The 16,749-nt window shown below is 39.3% G+C and overlaps 1 protein-coding gene and 1 long non-coding RNA gene across 17 annotated transcripts in view; one reads left to right on the top strand and one right to left on the bottom strand.

The window, feature by feature from the left end:
- The window catches only part of LOC147369756 (uncharacterized), a 206,507-nt gene that overhangs the window by 154,382 nt on the left and 35,376 nt on the right, over positions 1 to 16,749 (top strand). For 4 of the 11 annotated variants that reach the window (XR_015167846.1, XR_015167845.1, XR_015167850.1 and 1 more), the window contains one exon: positions 9,242 to 14,978. The exons of 5 other annotated variants lie outside the window; for them this stretch is intronic. This is a non-coding gene — a long non-coding RNA (uncharacterized LOC147369756). Of the gene's footprint in view, positions 1 to 9,241; positions 14,979 to 16,749 lie in introns of those variants that run through there. 2 more of the 11 variants (XR_015167844.1, XR_015167851.1) reach the window with 2 other exon arrangements.
- Positions 10,426 to 16,749, bottom strand: part of SGCD (sarcoglycan delta) — a 695,743-nt gene continuing 689,419 nt past the window's right edge. For 3 of the 6 annotated variants that reach the window (XR_015167840.1, XR_015167841.1, XM_086412599.1), the window contains 2 exons: positions 14,765 to 14,888; positions 10,426 to 13,399 (listed from right to left, as the gene is read on the bottom strand). Coding sequence is in view for 4 of the 6 variants with exons in the window: in XM_086412599.1 (XP_086268725.1) it covers positions 13,226 to 13,399; positions 14,765 to 14,888 (298 nt within the window). In the remaining 2 variants the exon portion in view is untranslated. The remainder of the gene's footprint in view (positions 13,400 to 14,764; positions 14,889 to 16,749) is intronic. The other 3 variants (XM_086412601.1, XM_086412603.1, XM_086412600.1) reach the window with 1 other exon arrangement.

Below are 16,749 nucleotides of genomic sequence, written 5' to 3'. Positions count from 1 at the left end.
TCCAACTCTCACATCCATATATGACTGCTGGGAAAACCATAGTTTTGACTAGATGGACTTTTGTTGGCAAAGTGATGTCTCTACTTTTTAATATGCTGTCTAGGTTGGTCATAACTTTTCTTCCATGACAAACCTGTGTGGATTACCTGCTTATTACTAATTATTGCTTATTAGTGAGCCTGGTGGGCTGCCGTCTATGGGGTCGCACAGAGTCGGACATGACTGAAGTGACTTAGCAGTAGCAGTAATGTCTTGATTCTTTATTAACTTGCATGGTTCCTAAAAACACATAATTTTTAACCATTTCTCTTTTTAATGCTATTATTTTACTATTTTAAAAAGAGTTCTCTCTGTGCTCAGACATATCTGACTCTTTGTGACCCCATGGATTGTAGCCTGCCAGGCTCCTCTGTCAATGAGATTCTCCAGGCAAGAATACTAGAGTGGGTTGCCATGTCCTACTCCATGGGATCTTCCCTTCACAGGGATCGAACCCACATCTCTTATGTCTCCTGTATTGACAGGTGGGTTCTTTACCACTAGTGGCACCTGGGAAGCCCCATGGTTTTTTACTGCTTTAAAAATAGTTCCCTGTGAGGCGTGGTGTGGGGAAAGCAGGAACTTAGAGAACTGTGTATTTGAATATGTTAGTCTTTCTTCTTGGCAATTTCTGTTGTCATTCTTGCTCACATCATAGGTTGGTTGCTTGTCAGTTTCCTATTATTTCTATCTTTTACATATTATGTGGTAGTTGGCCTTTTTAGATCTCTGTTTATCCTGCTAGACTCTTGAGATAGTCAAGAGAAAGGAGTGTGTGTTACTCATTTAGAGGAGAATAAAGATTCAGTTGATACTAGATGAATAAAGATATTTAACTCTGAGGTATTTTAAGGGGTGAATCTGCAACTTCCCCTCCCTCCCCTCACCAAAACAATTGCTGATCGGTTTCCCTAGTAACAATCAAATAGTACTTTTTCTATTGGTTTGTAATGGCATTCCAGCTACCTGTTTCCCTGGCACCTTATTAGTATTTCATATCTGCAGCTATTTATTTCATTGTCAAGGCTGCTCACTTGTATGTTGAGTGCAGAAGTCACCATCTTGTTCTTGCTCTCTGTTTTGGAGTGCTTAAGAATAAAGAGTAGATTGAAGTGATACATTGATATAAAACAGATTCACAAATTCACTTGAGTCTATTTCTGAGTTTTCTGGTCTGTTTGACCATTTCTGTTTATGTACCTGACACTTGGTTGGGCTTAGGTGGTAAATTGCTGAGGAGGCCGTGCCTTTGTTCTTGAGCTCTCATTCTCATGGCATGAGTAGAAGAATTGACAGGTTGCTTTGGTACAAGGGAGGCCTTGATAGAGGTTTGTTCAGAGTTCCCTGAGGGTACAAGGGGCTACTTACTCCACCGAGAAGCAAGTCAGAGAAACCTTCTGAGAGGGACGATGTCTGAGCCAGGTCTTAGAAGGTGAGCTGGGGTAAGCCAGGATGAAGAAAGGAGAGGGTATTTTCTTGGTAGGGAAATAATGCCAAATGCAATGATCTTTTTTTTTGTTTTTGAAATATGGCTATCTTCATCACTGCTATTTTGTGCTTTTAAATAGCCTGTTAGTTTGCATCATTTTAGTGGCTTTTTGTATGCAATGTTCCTTGACTTTAAAAAAAAATTATTTTGCCTGATAAAATTTAGAATTATTTTTACTTTCAAGAAAATTTCTGTTAGGATTTTGATTGGAATTTTGTTAAATGTGTAAAATAAGTTGGAGATAAAAGATATCAATTTTAGTCTGTTCAGCTAAGAGTTGGTCTCTTAATTTTATATTTCTCTCTCCAAAATTTCTACATTTTTAAGCATAGGTTACACCAAATCTATGGTAGTTTTTCTTTATGCATAAATTTATGAATGTTTATGCATATAAATTATATGTAAAATATATGAGTTAATATCAGAAAAATATGTCTTGGATAGAATTTCCTAAGCAAAACTATTTCATTTTTATTTAAGAAACAAGCACTAACTTTAACTTTTTAAATTTGAGCTGATTTTTAAAATTGTACACGACTGGGGTTTTCTATTTTTCTTAGAATAGCATGTCACTATAGCATGTAAACTTTTACATATCTCTTAAGCTTGCGTTCATGTTTTTCAATATTTAGCAGTTTTGTCTTAGGTTTTTGTTTTCTACTTAGTAAGATGTAAAATTTAGAATTATTAATAGGGCTTCCTTGGCGGAATTTAGAATTATTTATGCCAACTTATGTTTATTATTTATATTTGTTCTTTTGTTGATTATTTTGAAATCTTAAGTTGAATGCTTTGTTTATTCATTCCCTATGATAAGTTTAAATGCTTTTATCATGCCAGAAGACTGCTTTGGCCAAACAGCATACTTTGTAGAGTTTTTCATTCTTTAACTAGGCTAATCACTAATTAGTTAGGAAAATATATTTCAATCTGAAATTCCTAGGGTTTTATGTTAAATATACCATCCATTTCTACTTTCAGAGAAAATAGACTGAAGAGTTTTTTTTAATGTTTTCATTTACAGATTATATTTATTTTATATGATCATGGGACAGTCAAAGGGAAGTTTTTTTGATGACATGCTTAGGGGAGTGTATGTGTTTTGTATGTATAACAGTTTTCCAATTTGTAAGTTATAGAGAACAATTATATTTGTCAATTATTTTCCTTATTCTTATACCTCAAAGTTGTGGATTTGGGGTTTTTGTTACTTTCCTGTTCAGCTTAATGGTTTAATTATATATAGTCAGCAAGACAGGAACTTTATCATTATATATCATCATTAATTAAGTTCTCCTAATACTTCTTACTATGAAGTCTACTGTAAAATATTTTCTTTTTATTTAAGTTTTATAGGTTAATTTTGCCCACCAAGTTTTTAAGTGCAGTTCTTGACTTAGTCTTTTAATAGATTAGATGATTTCATGTTACAGTTTGTACCTTGATTTAATATCTGCTGTCCTCAACTTTGCCATTCCAAAATGCTTACTTTCAATTAAAATATACCATAATTTGGAAGATTGTATTTTCACATTGTATCTACCCATTTTACATTCTAACTTTTTCCTTGAAATAATCTCGCAAGGATTCTATTATTATGTTTAATTGCTTGTGCCAGGGAGTCTCAAAGCAGATCTCGTTTCTCCATTGATGGGTCAGGAGGGTCTTCAGTGGGGGCTGTAAACTGATCCAAACACCAAATATTTGGTGTTATTGAGGATAATTAAAATTAGCAAAAAAAAAAAAAAAAATTAGCATGCACAGACTAAAATTAGCCTGTCATTGAACTTAATTGGAGAAGCAAATTCATACATGCTATTCACAGGTTTTCTCCCTGAAATGTATGTATTTCTCTGCACTGACTCCCATTCTCTGGCTCTGTACCCAGGACTCTTTTCCTTGGGTAAAGTGGGGCTTGGTGGCTAACTGAACTACAGAGTTTTTACATCTTTTTCAAAGGAGTCAAGTTGGAGGAAATGTAAAAGTTGCTGTTTTATACCTATTTGCCACTTTAAAAGAGTTCCTTCTGTGAAGGAAAATGAATAGAACTCTTTTTAGCTACTCAGTATTTCATCTGTTTTGTAATTTTGTATTAGCAATCATGTCAATTAGTTCAAGTCACCAGTAATAGCCTTTCACTCTCATTAGTGTTTCCTTATCATTTTAGCCATGCTTCAACATGTTTTTCACCAATGCATCTTGAATGGTGACTTCTCTGACTTCATTCTCTTTGATTTAGGTTTCTTTGGTAAGTTTTCCCCAAAAAGGAAACCATGTACTAAAATTACTGCACCCCACTTGTGAGAAAAATTTTCCCTGTAGCATTTTACCTTTTGAGGATTCTGCAGTGTTGCTTCAGCATCATTTGTAGTCAGGAGCTTAATTTGACAGGAGGTGTAACCTATGATGAAAGTATAATGGGGAATGCATATGGGTTCTGTCATGTATTGGATATGTAAAATAAAATTAGTCTTAGATTTTCTAGATGAGAAAATGACCTCTCTACCTTAACATGTAATTGTGAGAATCTATTCATATGTCATTACTCCATTATAAACTTTAAAAATGAACATAAGCATTCTAGGGTCTCAAGCTGATAGGTAAATCACAATACAACATAGGATTATGAAATAAATTAGAACAAATTAACAGGGGGCTTCAGAATGATAAGGGCAGAGAAAAGATGACATGGGGATGGGATCCTGAAGGATGATATCTGTGATAGGGTGGTGCGACTTGGAAGGGCACCACCTTCCAAGGTGGATAGAATAGTACGTTCAAAAATGTGGTACTCTGGCAGGCCAGGAGAGTGAGATGCTGAAATGGAGGATTGACTGTGGTGTGTGATGCCATGATATCCTTCTGTCATACGTTGTCCCCATTTGGGAAGCAGGGTTAGGGTATTCTGTGGAAAAGGATAAAAATTGGACCAGGGATGGGCAACTGGCTTACAGGTGGCTGATCCATAGGCTGACCAGGAATGCTAAGGTATCCTGATTAAAAATGCAGATCAAGCAGACTGGCTTCTTCACTGATTTAGGGATAGGAGTGGTAAACTACAGCAGAAGGAGCCTGTCCAGGTCTTTAGGAAAATGGTAGAGAATGGCTGTTCCCTTACCTTCTCCAGGTCCTGGGGACTCCCCAGTTCTAGGCAGGTGTTACCTTATATTAAGCTCTCTTTCAAAAAGCAGCCTGTGTGAATCTCTTCCTAAAAACAAAAATGACTTAATAACATGTTAGGCCACTGATCAAAGAGAAGAAGAGAAGTTAACCTTAAAATTTATTTCTGTGGCAGAGTCAACAGGAGTAACTGTTTTATCAACTGTGCAAGTGGAATTCCCTAAAGAAGTGGACAAGGGTGCTTTCCTTCTTACCAATCATTATTTTTATTAATATATTTTACAAGACTGCAGTTGAAATAATATTAAATACAAATTTTTTATACAGAAAGTGTAATAAAGTTAAAATAGTTCCTTGTAATTCATAGCATTATTGCAATGCTTACAAAATTTTTGCATAGAGTGTGCAAGGATTGATGTTATTCAAAACAAAACTAAAAAGCTCTTCTTACATCACACCCAAATCGAGAGAAAAACAAAAAAAACAAGTTTAAAAAAAAAAAATCCAAAGGCTGAACTCAATTGCTTAAGGAAATGGGGTTCCTTTTTCAAAATCTCCAAGCAAACAGACCTTATCTTTACTGTGAAAGCACCAGAATCTGGCTTCTCCAGGAGTGGGTTTAGCCAGCATAGTGATGGATGGTTCCCTGCTTTTCCTTTCTCAAACCTGATCTCCTAAAGAAGTGTTCCTCTGCTTTAATGTGGCCTCAAAAAGAGAGAAACTTGACTGGGTAGGCGGTTAACAGATGGCAAACTCTATTACTGCCTCACAAAACACTACCTATAAATTAGGTTAGTTTTGTGTCCATCCCAAATTCAGGTTTGCAGACTCTTCCTTCTACTTTGCCAAGATCTCCTGTGTCTGCTAGGGAACTTGACTGCTGGCTCTGGTGATGTTAGTTCCATGAGACCCTTTAAAGATACCTTTTCCTAATTTGCTGTTTGGACACATACATCAGTAAAAGAAAATCCCTGAATGGCTTACCCTAAAATAGGATATTTGACATTTTTAGTTCATCCCTTTACTAAGGTTTAAGAGGTGGCAGAGCCACAGGAGCACGACAGGACCCTGGTTAGCACTGGGATTGACTGTGTTAGGAGCAATGAGAGGCTCTGTCTGTAGCCCTCCAGGGGTCAGACATGTGATGTAGAGAAAACACAGAAAAAGCAGGACAGACCCACCCTCTGCCACTGTGCCACTGCAAAGCTCTGGGTAGGGGCAGGCTAATAGGAGCTGCACAAGGGCATACCAGTTTAACCTGTTCCGATTGTCCCTGGCTGAGTTAATTCTTCAAAATGATTTTAAGTCTTTGAACTCTTAGAGATCAAACCCTGATCCCTTGGCTTAGAAAATGAAAGTGCCCCAAAGCCACGACGTTATAAGGAACTTCAGATGCACTCATCTGCTCCCTTAGTCAATGGAATGCCACCAACCTCTTTGCTGAATCTAGGACACTGGTGTCAGCTGTACAGGTTCAGGGTTAAAGTGTGCCGCTGTTGCAACAAGAATTGGCAGGTGGGTCCCCTTTCCAACTCAGATCAATCGGCAATGATGGCCTGAGTGCTTTGGTAAGAAAAATTCTGCGCATGGGGTATGTGGGGTTATGGACCATTAGTGATGACTGACCAGGTACGGGGTGTGAGACTCGAACCATTATCCCAGCCAAAGGGGCCAGCTTGGTCCTGAACACCTGGTGCTAACTGAATTCTTGCCAGTCTTATTTTCTTGTAGGGAAATACAGACAGTTGAATTCCTTTCTATTTGATTCTCTCCTGGAGTCTTGCCACAGCTAAATGTAGGGAAGAATGATAGCCAACTGGTATCAAAGAGCTCACCTAAAATAAGACATTTGTCTTTTGAAGTGAAATACAGGGGAAGGAGAGTTGTGTGAGCAGAAATGCTTATTTGTGTAGTCTCAACTATAGATCATTGAGGATTAAAGTTTAATTCTTAAATGTAAGGCTGACAACCCAGGCATCTTTGAGTTTATAAGAAGAAGGAGCCTGATTTAATAAGAATCATAAAGCAAACTATTTGGTGTTTTTTTTGGTACCAGATTCTGTTACTTAGATCTTCTATATTTTTACCATAGGTATCTCTCTTTCAGTGCTGGATGCTGTCACTCATAAGATAGAAAGAAAGGAGATACAGTTTTATAGTCTCATCCACACAAGAAGGACTAGTTTAAAAACTGGTAGGAGACATTTCTTAACAGCTTGACAAATAGCTTGACCTGTTGGTGACTTCACAGCATAGTGGTCTGGAGTTAGACCCGCATTCCCGCTGTGCCCTTTTCTAACTAGGGACTTTGAGCAAGTTTCCCAGCCTTTCTAAGCCTCAGTTTCCACATCTGTAGATTGGAACTATAATGGAACCAAACTCAAAGGATTGTTTTGAGGATGAAATAAGTGGATGCATATAAAAAACTCAGCACAGTGGCTAGCACACAGTGCTCAATGAAAACTAGTTCATAAAAATTATCATTATAATTGGAGAAATAGAACCCAGCTCTTGCCATGTTTTAGGATAGGCTGTGGGTCCAAGGAGACCTCTCTGACCTTATGTAAGAGTCATGGGTGTGATTTGAGAAGAAGGTTCACAACTTGCTCAGATCCTCAAAAGAAACTATGACATCCCCCCAAAAGTTAGGACTTCGTGAATTATATAAATATGGAGACTAAAGAAGCATCAGTGTCTTCTTGGTCATCAAATATCTTTTGCCCTCAGACAGTACTTTGCTATACTGCTCCTTTGTAACCTATGGATCAACTTGGGATTTAGGAAATCTGGGCTGTCTCTGATTTCACCAAAATAATGCAAATATAGAATTAGGCTGTGAAGACAATAAAGAAATGGGATTACCAGATGAGTCTAGGAGTGCAGAATAGATTTTAGGTAAGACAGGTCTTCTCTCTTGTCTGAGAGGTCAGCTTGTTTTACTGTCTGACTTTAGGTCATGTTCAGTGATGGAGCAAAATCCCTTCACTGTCTAGTGAGGGTGTCTACGTGCCTAACGGGGTGTTTTGGAATACTATTCTGGTTTCCCCTTGCGACAGCTGGATTTGAACTCTAAAAATACTTCCTGTTGATAGTGTTTTCCTTTGTTCAGTTGAAAACCTCCTGGAGGTGGAACTGATCACCACTTGTTGGGCAGAAGTTAGGAAGTCAGCATTGCTGTTGGTATGTTTGAGACTATTTACTGATGGGTTTGGTTAACATCCTTAATACTGTTCTGACATCACACCTCTTGTTGCATCCTTTGAACTGCTCTTTGTTTCAGGGGAAGATGCTAATATCCTACGCAGTACCTAAAAAGAAGAAGATGTGGGGTAGGATAAAACCAAAGAAAATAGCCCATAGATCATGGGTGACCCCCAGGGGGATGTTTTCTTTTATTCTTGTGCTCTAACAATACTCAAAACGAGGACCTCCCACAAATAATTCTTTTCCCTTTGCCATTCAGACCTGTCTTGAGAAATTTCAAGGACTCCATTATGAAGAAAGCTTTTAAGAACCATAGAAATCACATTGCTTTTGAAAGTGCTAATGTGTGCGGTGTGCTGTGCTGGCTGAAGCAGCGGGCTTCAGAGCGCTTTATCTCTTATCAGTGGTTTAGCTTTGTGAATGAGAAATTCAGAGGCAACTGTGTAATTTGAAATTCTGATTACCACAAAGAAAGAGATGCATCTGACACCCCAGTGCAGTAGCTTTGACTATTTTAATGGAAATATGTTGGGACTAGGGGGAGCCTTCCACTGAGGAAAAAGCGATGAAAGACCAAAAGAGAGACATTTTATCTTTGAGATAAAAGGCCTGTTTTCTAAGGTTGTTTCTTTTATTATGACTTTTCCCTCTACCTGCTACTGGGGCACCATGCAAATGTTCCATTCCAGGAACTGCTTTGTTATTCTTTTTGTGCCTAAGATTTCTCAGAGCAAGAGAAGTAGAGAAAAGGGGTCATGTTTACAACCTACTTAAACGGGATTTTCACCTTTCAGAGAGCCTTAAAAAAATAAGGATCTAGTGCTTAAATGGATCTGTTTACTTCCTTGGTTCAAACATCAGGCTACCTTTTGCCTAAAATAAATCAAGATATTCTCACGTAGCCGCTCCTGTGAAGGCCAGTTTAATCCTCTCAGTTGAATCCAGATAAAATGCTGAAGAACTCCTTTAACTAATGTCGATTAGGGTCTGGTAAATGGTGGGTAAAAAAATAAACACTGTTCTTTCCCTAACAGGAATACTACTACTTACAAAGAATCATTCATAACTGGTGCTACTTTAACAATATTGAATATGAAGTCCTGGATTAGCAATAGGGGTGCTGACTGAAGGGACAAATCTCTGGGAGGAACCTGCCTTACCATGCAGAGGCAGAGATTTTGGAATTCAAAGTAGGTCTTTCCTTTACTCCTATTACACCAGAGAACAAAGACCCAGATCCTTGGAGACAACATCAAGGCAGCCTTTCCCCCTGACCTCCAATTCTCCAGCAGTAGCTTCATGAAATAATTTTATATTTTTTCTTCTTACATATTTTAAGATAGTTCTTTGAATATTTCTAATTATTTATTCGTCCTGCCAACTCTTCAGGCCTGATGTAGTCATAAGAGAGCAAGTCTGCTGTGGGTGTGAATAATAGAGGTGATGGATGCCAAAACGATGTGTTGGGTCAAAAATATTCTTCAGAGGACCATGGAATGGGCGTCTTTCTGGAATATGAGAAGGTGAGATAGAAACCTCTAAGCAGAGACTGCAGAAATAGTCTCTTCAGGAAAGAGATTCTAGATATAAATCAAAGGACCCCTGCTTCACTTCATGTCACATGATGATGCTGACCCAAGGAAGCCCTATATATTAAGGATCCTAGGAAAACTTTTTGGAGGATCACAGCTTTCCTCTTTCACTCAACCCTTCCCTAATTCCATCTTCCGTCTTCCCAAGAATCCTGTGAGCCTGTGTTTCTTAGACAAGTGGATATCTTTTATGTGCAATGGAAGGTGGAACATCTTTTCTATAACCATATATTTATATTCCCAAGCATGCCTGGAAATGTACCGCTATCAGCTGCTTTCTCTCCTGCTGTGTCCGACACAGTTGAGACTACACATGACCTCTATGCCAGGTGTCAGCAAACTTTTACTGAAAAACCAATTAGTAACTGTGTCACGAGTAACTGGGCCATGAGGTTTCTGGCACAAATACCCAACCCTGCTGGTCCAGTATGCAATCAGCTATCTATAACATGTAAGTGGATGGATGTGGCTGTGTTAAAATAAAACTTTATTTACAAAAACAGATGATGAGTCCCATTTGGCTTGGGGACCAGAGTTTGTTGACCCTGTGCTAGAGTCAAGACTCAAGCAATCTTTGGTCTGTGGTGCTGGACATAGAATGAGAATCAACCAAGGGAAACTGACCTAAATGAAGTTAAAAGCCAGTTCAAGTTTATAGGTTCTATCTCTTGGTAACAGAAAGATAAAGCTTCATATCAAGTTTCCACATAGACTGATGACACCAAAAAGGCTTTTGAAAACCTCCTTCGTACTAATCATTTCTTAAGACTCAACTTTAACAACTTATTAGCAGATATCCAATAAACTAGGTGCTAAACATTTGGAGGTGAAACTTTCCTGAAAAATATTAAAATACTAGAACTTCTAGAATATTGAAAATTCATTTAAGCTCTTCATTATGCTACCCACTGCTTAATATTCTGAGAGATGTGATTGTCTAGAAGATACTGTATATAAAGATCAGAAAGCATTTCATTGTTATAAATTAAAATTATCAGATTTTAATGTAAAAGAGATTTCTTTTTCCAGAATTCAGTTTTGTCATGATCAGGGACATAGAGGGAGTTAGGGGAAAAAATGTACATTGAGGACTTAATATGCATTTACCGAATTCTAAAGTCTGAACTGAAATACATAATTTAATCCATGCCAAACTTCCTGCTCATTACCTATATTGTAGTCATTTAGCACAAATGAAAATCAGAATTTTATATCATGTCTGTCCCCATAGGTGCTTGATTTCTATTCTTGGTTGCTATTATTCTTTTTATTCTATTTGTGATCTGAGTACCTTTAGGATTAAATTTTGCAAATGGGATCACACCACTCTTTTTTATTGGCATAAAATTCCCAAGGTGCTCCTCTCAGACTTTTCATTTAACAATTAGAACAAAATTAGATGAAAGAGCTCGGTGAAACTTCTGTTTCTTTGTCATCCTTAGAACAGGTACTTGAGATGACAAAATGCAAAGATGGTCTCTGTTAAAAAAAAACAACAACAAAACACAAAAACCCTTTGCTTTCAGGTATGTAGCCACAAAGGACCTCATAACTACTGTTGATCTGAAAGATATGGGGTAGATGCTCTGAGTTGCCAAGGAGGGCCTTTCTTGGCTTGGAATAACCCTGGATATGGTACATGCAGATTCTGGCAGTGTGATTCTACATGATATAAATAGTACTGAGCCAGAGCAACTGGATTTCTTTTTTTTTTTTTTTTTTTTTACCGTTTTCTTTTTTAGACCCTAATGCTGAAAAATAAGCAATCATATGGTCTCACCATTGAGCAACCCAGTTCTTCTGTATGGACATTGAGCAGGAGTGACTGGAGGGAGCCCGGGGTCCAGAAGCCAGCAGAGCCACTGGTCAAGCTAGAACCATCCTTCCTCCCCCAACTGCTAAGTGACCAAGCAACACACGGTTTGTTTTTACCCCCGACGTGTGCAATCTCAGCCTCCCGATGCTTGAGTGTCATCTCAAAAATACCAAACCTCTTATTCATTTTCTATGGCAAATATCACCTCTGCTTGTGAAGTAAGAAAAAGTAGAACCCTGTTGAGGAAAAAACAAATGCCATTCGGGCCTACAAATACGACTTCATTTAGGATTGTGGGGCCCCTGCTTGCCAAGTGGCATCCAGGGAGGTAGAAACCAGTTATGTCTCCCTTCCGGGCTCCTCGGAGTCCACATCTGTCAGCCACTTGGTTTGTCTACCAGCTTTTAAGATGCCCGGTCATTATTTTACCCTTTCCCTCCAATCACCCAAAATAAACTACAGGTAACAACAAGATAAACAGGATGTGCTTCTCCTTGCTGAGTGCATTGACGTAAGGCACAGGCACATTTCCCCCTCTTTGAACAGAGACGGTGTAATCTCCTGTCCCAGCACAAGAGCTGGCCAGGGTGACCCTGGAGCGTGATGATGAAAGTGGGGTGATGGGAGGTAGCTGATGGCGGGAATTAGGGAGCTGCTGCCATATGCAGGGGAGCAGGGACCACTGGGCACCAGGGGACAGAGCGATTCTAAGGAAGACACTTGACTCTTGAGTAATGTTCAGTGAACATTCCTGGGGGCACATGGTACTTCATGGCTGTGATTCTTGGGTCACTATTCTTAGAGAAAACAACGGTCAATTTAGGAAAATGAATATCCGAATACTGAAAAACTTTGTAAGAAGATTGGAGGCAGAGTTTGTGCATGCCTTTAAAAATAAAAGGCATGCCTCTAAATTACCTACCAGTCCCCAGAAACATATTTAAAAATAATTCTGTTCCCTATGCCACTCTTTGACTTCCACCTCCAAATAGTTTCTCATGGGGGTAGGGGGTTCCACTCTTAAGGATTTGGATTGACCTGATCATTTTGGGTAGGAGCCCGCTGGATAAAAGTCAAAAGTGAGGATGTAACAGATTTTGAGCCATTTTTTTTCCCTTTAAACAGAGACATATCTGTTTATGTCTTTTATTCTTAGTCTGTCAGGCCAGTGAGTAGCTTCCAGCCGACTGAGGAGCAGCTGTTATCCTATTTTGTGCTGATTTACAGCTCCTGTTTTGACTGTGGGATAATATGTGAGTTTGAAGGAAGGAGGCTAGCAGGAGTTGGGAGAGTCATTCAAACTTTGCTAAAATCCATCCTCCAAATTCCACAACCATGAAAGCCTGGGTGTATTTGGATGCCAAAGTAGCACAGCCAGTCTGAGTTCCTCTGTCTGACTTCTAGAGGCATTTGACTTGAAGAGGGAGAGGATGGCTGGCTGTGTGGAAGCTCATAAAGGGAACTAAGGGTCTGCTTTTACTAGAAGGGTCTTAGCCCCTGAGGGCGACTTGCAAATTCCCGCCATCACTGCCTTGTGATGACACTAAAAGAAAAGACAGGCTGTTACTCAAACATGTAGCGGAATATTCAGTAAGTGTCGATACACTGTGTGGTTCAGCAGGGTCTGGAGAATATTAGGCCCAAATAAGTGTTTTGATTTTATCATGTACATGACAGGGTTGGGAGAGCAATGACAGTGGATATCACAGGGTCACCCATGGTTCCTTTTGTACTGAAACCTCATTTTATACAGAGGATATATATATTTATTTATATATATTTATATATATTTATATCCACCCACACACGCAAACACACGCACGCATACACACACGCACGCACGCACGCACATACACACAATGTCTTTGATAGGCTTTCCGTGTTCTAGTAAAAATAGCTGGCAGCCAGGGTCTAAAGCCAAAAAAGGCCTGGATGCTGCCGGCAGAGTCCACCACAGATGGTCTCTCACAGGCAGACACTTGTGTTTATCTGACAGGTGGAACCGGTTCCTGCCTGGGACAGGAATAACCTCCCGTTGGCGCAGACGCAGATCTCGAACACCTTCTGCCTCGTTCCTGTGGGCGTATAGGATCCGTGAGGCAGTCTAGGTAGTTTGATTTTCGCAGCATCTAACTTAATCTAAAGAGAGGAAACAGGAAGGAAGAGTCACTTATCCTCTTGACATTCCAAAACAGTGGATAAGAATGTTCAGTTGAAATCGAACGAGCACCTACTGTGCTCAGCATTGTTGATGCTGGGAATTCAGGGATGAATAAGACAGGTCAAGTCTCTTCCCTCCCAGAAGCTTGTATTCTAGTCAGACAGTGTTGCACTGGCAAAATCATGTTTATATTAGTATTTTGTAATAGTATATCATGTGGAATGTGAACGGATTCCTAGAGTGATGTAAATTTGGAAATGGTAGGGTAACAATTTTCCTTACTATTCTTTACTATTTTCTTTTCTTTGACATTCTCAGCCTCTCTATACATTTAGGTATGGGGTGGGGCTTCAAGAACATGCAGCACTTCGTGCTTAAATGTCAGGATTATAATTGATCCTTCCAGCGTCTAGATCCTGATAGCTATAAATTGCATCTGTGATGTAGTCATTCCTTCTAAATGTGTGTGGTTTGGAGTCTGCAGCTGTCTGTGGAGACAGTTTTGATAACTGAAAGCTCTATCTGACTTGCTCTGTTAAAACAAATATAGCACATGCCAAACCAATCAAAAGTCGGGCTTAGTGAACAGAAGCAGGTGGAGACTGATAACCTCTAAGGAGATATGGAAAGTGGAATAGAGTTTTGCTTTAAAAACACATTTTTCCTCTTTAAAAAAATCTTAAATAGAAAAATTCACTTATGAATAGGATGAAGGCATTTTCAAAAGTTTGCATTTGAATTGTATTTTCTTTGGGGATTTGGCTTCCTTTGCTTGCAAAAACACAAGCAGCTCTTCTGTTCACCAAAGTGAGACTGTATTGGGGTAAGAGAATGAATATTTGCCACCTCTCGTCTCGTAGCCTCTCATTGCCTATCTAAGTTTTGACTTGTTCTGATTTGGGATAGCTGTTAGGTCTTACTTTTCCATTTTCGGTAAAAGTAGATGCATACACTTAAAAATGACGACAAGTAAACTAAGCCTCTCTTTAAATAGTCTCGTGTGTTTTACAGTTTAATTATACCAGCCAACTAAATCTATTTTAAGGTGATGAGAGGGTTTGGAATTAGCATTCATTTTTACAGCTGTCCTTATAATTCTGTTTTTGTAATATGTTCTATCAGCTCAGCACTTTACAAATAATGAGTCATAACTTGTATGGGTTGTGGGTTTGGCTTATAATTGTGCTGTTCAATATATGTGATCCTGAAATAAAACCTCCCGATTGGCTTTTTGTTGTTACACTGTAGGATCAACTTCAGAGGCAAAGCAGTGATGTGTCTTAGAAGACTCGTTGGCTCATTGGAGCTGTGCCTCTCTGGGCTTCTGGCCCTCTCACGCCTACCTCTCCATCTTTGGACTCCAGTCTCAGCTCTGTTCTGCAGGTGGCTTCCATGTTGCCAGCTTCTGCATTTATTTCTACTCCTTTGGGAGCCTCCATCACCAGAGACCGGGTCGGGGACTCCAACCTGAAATATACACAAGACGAAAAGTCAAGATCGCATTTCACTCTTAGTAAATTTAGGAGGAAGCTGATGCTTCTGAGCATTGAGATGACACTTCAGTGTCTGATGAGAAAGTGCTTATACCTTTGCTTCATACACCTGATCAACTTTATTAGGGTGGACATAGCGTATCCGGGCCTTCTCTTCATTGCACATCATAAAGATTGTAAGGAAGGTGTTCCAGGATCCTAGTTTTGTTCCGTCCTACACCTAGTTAATTGTTGCTTCATTAGCATGATTAACCACATTTTTACATAAGTTATCTCTAGAGTAAAGGCAGTTTCAAGTCTAAACTGAGATTCCTGAAATTGGTAGGTATTCTCTCCATTTTGCCCTACTTTCTGTGTCTTCCTGGGAACAGGTAGAGGTTAAGAAAATAGACCTAGGAGTTGGACATGATTGACCCAAGCCATGGGGCTGCTATGGTATGTCCTTGGAAAGTCCTTTCCTCCTCTCTTTTCCAAAATTTCTCAAAGCCTCAGTTTCCTCATGTCTAAAGTGCTCCAAGTGGTGCCTGGCACATTGGAAATGTATGATTAATATGTGTTAATCAATACTATTACTGCTGTGACTGTTGTTATGACACTTGCAAGTCATAAAGAAATCTCAGGCCTTACTCAAATAGGCAGTTATCAAAAGAAGACTCAGGATAGATAAGTTGTTGCTAGGAGTGAGAGGGAGGTGATTTAACTATAAAGGGTAGATGCTTTTTTGGTGATAGAACTGTTCTCTGTCTTGGTTACAATGGTAGTTAGGTACCTCCATGTGTTTATAGAAACTGTTTGGACTAATTATACTATCCAACAGTGAATTTTATTGTATGTAAATTAAGTTGAGAGAAAGGAGAATCAGCCACACTCTGTGCTAATTATTGGCAAAAAGAGGATAATGCTTCATAGAAAGTTTTTGGCCTATCTTATTTTATGCAAAAAATATGAACTAAAACTCATCCTCTAAGTATTCTAGATTTTAACAGTATATCACCCAGTTGAATTGAATGAAGATCCTCTTTCCTGTTACAAATAAAATATTTGAACTTAGAAAGCAAAGCCCTTGGCAATGGCCACCAAACCACTCTAAATCAGATCAATTTTCTGCATTTATATTTCTCCACTCCTAATTTTCAAACACTTTGAACATGTTTAAAAGGAACATCACATCATTCTCTCTGCCAACCGCTGACTCCATGTTTTGCTTCTACCAGCCCCCATGGGTAGGGCACATTCTCTTGGGCATCAGTAAGTGGCGAGAAGAGCAAGGCACCAGTGGGGTGCCACCCTGAGTGATTCCAAGCCATATTGCACAGGTACCAACAAAGGGTTCTTCTCCATTTCCCAGGTCTGGGTCCCCGAAGTCTCTAGTCCTCTGGAAAGGACTGGCTTGAGCTTCTCTTTCAGTCCTCCTTTCCCTTGTGACCTCACCCCTTTGTGCGTGGCAAAAATCCCCCATCCTATCCCTTCCTCCTCACAAGATCTTCACCAAGTTGGTGCTGAGCTGAGTATGGATTCATCTTGAATTATGGCGGACTTCTTTTGCCTGCGGTTTTTCTCACTAGAACATCTGGGCAAGGAAGGGGGGTCTTGTCACTAGAACAGCAGAGAATGATGTCCCTGCAGTGCAGCCTTGTCTAGGACTTAATCCAACTCAGTCGAGCTCTTCCTATAGCTTACTTCTAAAATCTGCCGATGGTTTTCTGCCATTTTCTTTGCTTCTCTCCTGTAAGGTCTGGCTTACTCATACGCCTTATCCTAGCATTGTCTAACCTTCTGTTTTCACTAATATTCATCCCATGGCATAAACTTCCCTTCTGACAATACTGCCTACT

This window comes from Bos grunniens, chromosome 7 (genome assembly GCF_055505025.1).
Source record: "Bos grunniens cultivar Pamir isolate PY7600 chromosome 7, Bosgru_T2T1.0, whole genome shotgun sequence".
In the NCBI taxonomy this organism is placed as follows: Eukaryota; Metazoa; Chordata; class Mammalia; order Artiodactyla; family Bovidae; genus Bos; species Bos grunniens.
The sequence above is the reverse complement of the archived record's forward strand: the minus strand, read 5'-3'. Positions and strand labels throughout refer to the sequence as shown.